General features: G+C 45.3%; 1 protein-coding gene across 5 annotated transcripts in view; it reads right to left on the reverse strand.

The window, feature by feature from the left end:
• SLC25A13 (solute carrier family 25 member 13) overlaps nt 1–4,037 on the reverse strand; it is a 190,305-nt gene extending 186,268 nt beyond the window's left edge. For 3 of the 5 annotated variants that reach the window (XM_003982783.5, XM_019825505.3, XM_045052403.1), the window contains exon 1: nt 3,794–4,035. In XM_003982783.5, coding sequence (XP_003982832.1) covers nt 3,794–3,808 — 15 coding nt within the window. In that variant the 5' untranslated portion in view covers nt 3,809–4,035. Of the gene's footprint in view, nt 1–3,793 lie in introns of all 5 variants that reach the window. The other 2 variants (XM_045052405.1, XM_019825507.3) reach the window with 2 other exon arrangements.
• Between the last annotated feature and the right edge of the window lie 1,963 nt (nt 4,038–6,000).

A 6,000-nucleotide genomic window follows, 5' to 3' on the forward strand; every position in this document is an offset into this window, starting at 1 on the left:
TCCATGACAGGATTCAGCCTATAGTATAGTTGTGGTTTTCTAGAAGGCCCAAAAGGAGACCAATTCATTTTCACATCCTCAGTTTAGTCCCATTTGGAACATTAGAAAGAACATGATACACAACTCTGAAGCAGTCAGTGATCAGTGATCGTAGCAACAACTCTTCCAAGAATGCAGTATCAATCCTAAGTGTTCTAGTCCTACAGACCAAATTTTCATTATTATTAATGCTTCAATTTGTTCCAAATTTCCTTTAGTTCTAGGCCAAATTATCAGTCCATGTCCAGTTTTATATCTGAACATCTCTCACGCCTGAACTCAAGTAAGCATTCTCTAACTTTTAAGTTTCATCTAGTTTCATTTCATCATTATTAATGTATAAATTCAACCAATGACCAAGAGGGAATGTTCGCTACAACCAAATGGGGGCAAAGGGGAAGGGGAGGTTTCCCCTTATTACTACTTTTTAAAAATGCATTTTTTTGTGAAGTTGCATGAAATATCATTTAAAAAACTCATTTACATTTTAATACATGCAGGGCAGTGCTTGGAAGGTTTTAAAAGAAATACTGGGGGCGCCTGGGTGGCGCAGTCGGTTAAGCGTCTGACTTCAACTCAGGTCACGATCTCGCCGTCCGTGAGTTCGAGCCCCGCGTCAGGCTCTGGGCTGATGGCTCAGAGCCTGGAGCCTGTTTCCGATTCTGTGTCTCTCTCTCTCTCTGCCCCTCCCCTGTTCATGCTCTGTCTCTCTCTGTCCCAAAAATAAATAAACGTTGAAAAAAAAAATTAAAAAAAAAAAAAAAAAGAAATACTGAAAACGACACAAATAGTACAGGCAGACCACTTACCATTTACCATATAGGAAGGGAACCTTAAGAAAGTAGGCAGCAAGAGAATGGAAGTTTTTTGAGTCTGTCTCAAAATAATAAGAGTTTTAGATCAATGTTACCTCATGAAAAAACAAATATCTTTTGCATCATGATGCAGAAGTCTTCATGCAGAAATCAAAATAAAAGCAGACCAAAGACTAGATTCTTGGCCTCTTGGCCTTCCTATGCGAACTATTTAAAGGAAGAGGGACATGAATAATTAGTTACACTTGGAGGGGGAAAAAAAAGAACAAGGAAACTCAGAATAAATGATCAAGAGATCAAGAAACTGCTAGGTGTGGTTAAGTTCATCCAGAAAATATCAGACCTGCTTAATTAAATATTCAAACAATTCTCCACAGTGAGTGCTGAAATTCACCTACAATTGTTGAGTTTCAGATTCTTGGCCCAACCTCTGGGACATTCCATCGGAGTGGGCTCTCTCCTAGGCAGGCTCTTCAAGTTTTAAGAGGGGATGTCAATCCTGCTTGTAAATGAGACTGTTAAACCCATGGCTCTGTGTTCAATGCAGCAACATGGACTAACTGCACGCCAGGAAAAGGCTAACAGCGCAGCCTTTAACTCAGTCCACCCAGCACTGACCCGCAACTGACAGAATCACCTCACAAGGATAGTGCCCAAAGGCCACTAAGTAAGAGGCATTCTTAGACTAAAGTAGACCAGCACAGCTCGTTTTGGGAACTTTTAAGACTACATTTACTTCACTGCCCTGGAGCTACAAGGAGGGACATTATTAAAAATGGCCTTATGGAACCCACAGACATATATTTGTGGTCATGAGCTAGTTCTGAATGCAGTTTGCTCACAGCACATAAAAGGACATGGGGAGAAACTGCCCTCAGTACAAGGAGACTTTTCTCCCAAGTAACTGACTGACCTTGCCGATCATTTCCTCTTTACTCTGGCTGCTAGAAAATGCAGTCACCTCTAGCAAGTACCTCCTTATTTTCCACTAATTTTAGTCATGGCTGCATCTTCCTTTCCCTTTATCCTGTCTTTTCTCATCTACTCTGACTTGATTTTGATATCTTTTTGGATTGTAAATATATGTATATATAATATGAGCCATCAGAAATCCTGAAAAGAGGCAAGGCTAAATGAACAAATAAACAAACACACAAGTTCCCAAAGAGTAAAAATGAAATGTTTCATCTTCCCCCTCACTACTTGGTTACAATTCAACTGCACTTATTGATATGATGTGATAGCTTAATATACAACCAAAAGGTTAAATCTGCTTCCATGTCACTTATTTTACTTCATACTAGTTCATGATCCTTTTCTTATACTCAAATTACATGTACATTCATCAGTTTAGGCTCCTCAATTATTTTATCTCCAAATTAAGTATAATTATTTAGTTCACATGCAGATATAAAAAATAATAAGAGCATGGGAATCTATTTTCACCTGTCTCCTGGAAGAAGTCACTTGGAAGGAATGAACTCATATCAGGCCTTGAAATCTTGACTGGATACAAATTTAATGCAAAGGAAAAGGTCAAGAGCCATTGAGTTTGAAAGGGTTAATGTAGTTACCAAAAATAAATACCAGTGATCCTCAAAGGATCTACCTAAAAATAGTTATATATATACCAATATGTTCACACACACACACAAATACACTCATGCACACACCCAAGAACACACTCCTGAGGATGGAACTCAAGAGTCATTACAGAAAAGAAAAAGGCCACTTAGGCCACATAGTCTAGAAACATGAAGAAGCCTGCAGATTTGGGGAGTCTGGAGAAACTTAAGTCATAGAACAGCATTTAAATATATTTGTCTGCTTACAATTTCCATTGCAAATGTGATTAGTTTGCTTGAATAAATAGGAGTATGATGTGTTGGCCATGTTTTCCTCTTGAGGGTTATCACAGAGTTTTGATTAAGGACAAATGTTTGAAATGTTGGGTATATTTAAGTTCATTGCACTTAAAATGAACTAAGAAGTTGTATAGGCTTGATTAAAGGGCTGCCTTCGTGAACTTAAAATTAAAAGCAATAAATTCCAATGATTCAAGTGATTGGGACTAAGTATGGTATTCTGCCAGAAAAGTTGAAATGGAGTCCAAAGAGACTGAAATGGTGTCCAGGTTTCAAAAAATGGTGAAAAGAGGAAAGGTCAAGCTGTCGGAGCTGCCTTTCCTCCGGGTTAGTGAATGATTCACATTACGCAGAATTCCTTTTAAGTAAAACTTCACAAGAGTTACAGGCTCCCAGGACAATCTGTTTTGTCATTTCTAAAAAGAAGCCTCTCAAATGCTCAGAGGCCGGTACGTAAGTGTTGTCAGATGGGGAGAGGGGGCTGGCAGATGAGAAGGGGGGGGGGGGCGGGGCGGGGACCCTCTCCATTTTTACCCACACGCGTGCAGGCCAACTATTCCGAACAGTCTCTAAAACGGAAGTCAAGGTGACTTCCCCACCCTCGGGAGGGCGGAGCCTTTGAAACCTAATAGGATCTGGCTTCAGCCCGGGCGGTGCCGCCGGGAAAAAGCCCGAGTCAATAACAACCGGGGTCACAAGCAGGTGTGCTCTGAGGTGGCCGAGGGGACCTGATGACCCCGGGCCCTCCTTCGCCCCGGGCGCACCTGGCTTCTCTAAGCCGACCTTGGCTCAGCCCGCCGAGCGCCAGCCCGGCACCGACTTCCCTCCCGGGCCAAGTGGGAGGGTTCAGCCGACAAAGTTTCTACTGCAAGGTCGGGCCTCCGTCCCCGCATGGGCCACATGTGCTGCCCGGGAGAAGCGGTCACCTCCCTCCTCCGCTGCTGCAAGGTGGAACAGCTGCCCCGGGCCCCTCTCTATTTGCTTTCCCCGTTGCACCAAGGCGGCACGTGAACGCCCGAGCCCTCGGGCCCCGGCCGGCCGGCACGCTCCCCGGGGCAACGGGCCTACGCTTACCTTGGCGGCCGCCATGCTTCGTCCCGGGTGCGGGTCCGGGCGCCTGCAGGACCCTCTCGGCGGCTGGATCTCACTGTGGGTCCCGGCGGCTCACTTCCCGTCCCGGCGGCAGCAGGGATGGCGATACAGCCCGGCAGCGGGCGCGCCCGGCCTGCCTCCCCACGCCCTCCCGCCGGCGCGGGTCAGACGGGCGCCGCCAGCCCATTGGCTGCGCCCGGCCCAAGCCGCCCGGGCGCGCGTGATCCTACGGCCTCTGCCCTGAGGCCGGGGCGGGCTCGGGTCCGGGGGCGGTGGACCGGCCGCGCGCACGTGACCCCGGCTGCGCTGTCCAGCGGCGAGGGCCGTGGGGCAGTGGTGGGGTGCGATCCGCCCTCCTAGGGGTAGTTGGCCTTGCGAGGGAAGCTGCCGGATTCCGCCATACCAGGGGCTATTCCAGGGCCCTTGAGACCCGCAAGGAGGGGCACGCACCCGGGTGGGAAGTCCCCTTGGGTCACTGTTCAGCCAGATTTCCTCGTAGGTTCCCTTTTGAAGGGACTCCACTCTGTATTATGCTATAATGCATCCAACAGCACTGGCCAGTCAGTGGGAAGATAGGAAAGTAGTATCACTAGCAAATCTACTTTTAGGCCAAATCTGTAAACTCTTAAGTACCAAATGGGTATGTATAATGCAGAACATATATTTGTGAGGCTATTTGATTTCAGCGCTGCCTATTAGGATCATAGAGGTCAAAAGATGCCCCGCCCCCGACCAGATAGGCCCTGCTAAAATAGTTCAAAATTATAATGGAAAAATTAAATGTATAACCTCCAGAGATCTTAGCTTTCTTCATCAAAATTCCGTTCATTTATCTCTGCCATCAAAATTTACAATTAAGGCAATGGTGGTCAGGGAAAAGTGCTTTAAATATTTTGTTAATTACGGATATAACCTTTCAACAAAAGTGTTTATTAGATAATTATGTTAATTAATCAACACTGATTGAGGGGCTACAGTGTGCTAGGTGCTGGAAACACCTAAATGACTTGAGATGGACTCAGCCCTTAAAGAGTTCAAGGGCTAGTGAGGAGGCAGACACATAGATAGTTAACTTCTATGTAAATAACCTGTTAAGGCAACAACCTGTTCCCAGAACACTGTAGGGACATTGAGGACTCTGGAAGTCCCTTAGGGGAGATGGTGCCTAAGCTGAATGTAGGAAAGTGGCTGTGTCTTGGGCCAACGAAGTGGAAGGCAAAGATTTCCCAGCCAGAGAAAATAAGGAGAGGCAGGAGGCCCAGAAATTGCTGGAGAACCACAGCAAGTTATGAAAGTCGTTGATCACGAAAGGTGACATGAGCTGTGGAACTGGTGGATGAAGAGTCTGGATGGACAGCTAGGGACCATGTCATGAGGGTGTTGGGTGCCATGCTGAAGGGTAGGCATCTTGACCAAAAGGCTTTTAGACGGGAAGAAGCATGGGAAGGTTTACAATATAGATGGATCACTGGGCTTGCAGTGTGGAAGATGAGGCAAGACTGAACTATTGGGACATTCTGACAAGACAGGCTGAGGGCCTGAAACCAGAGATGGGATAGGGCTAAAAGAATACAGAGGAGATAAAATTAGTCACCGGTGCTGAATAATTACATGTGGGGGTAAGAGAAAGAAAGGGAGTCACCCTGCCTTGCACATACATCCCTGGTATGGATGTTGGAAAGACACCACAGATCAGTAATAGAAGATCAGTTATACAAGTGTGTGTCTGTAAGAGGATGTACAATATACAAATTATGTTGTAAAAGCCAGAAAAAGAAGCATTTTAAAAAGGAGCAATTGATTAACATACCCTTAAGAGATCTAACAAAGCCCCCCAAAACTTGAACATGTTCATAGGTGGAGGAGAAAAACCACGCAAAGAGTGAAAGAATAAAGGCAAAAGCAAAAACAAGAGATTTGACAGAGAAAAGAATGGCAGGGGATGAACCTAAAGCTCATGTGGAGAGGTGGCTCCAGCTGCTGTAAAAGAATTTAAAAGTTACAGAGAAAACGCAACCTCACGTAACAGAAAGCACATCGTTCAGTGCACGTTTGTTTTTAAGGGCATCACTGAAGCTCTCCTCTTATAATGTAAATGAACTTTAAAAAATTTACGTGTGGTTTAAATCTGTCTTAACCAATATCAAGCGTATGGTTCAGTCATGTTAAGCACACTCACATTGTTGTGC

The sequence above is a fragment of the Felis catus genome, chromosome A2 (genome assembly GCF_018350175.1).
Source record: "Felis catus isolate Fca126 chromosome A2, F.catus_Fca126_mat1.0, whole genome shotgun sequence".
Classification (NCBI taxonomy): Eukaryota; Metazoa; Chordata; class Mammalia; order Carnivora; family Felidae; genus Felis; species Felis catus.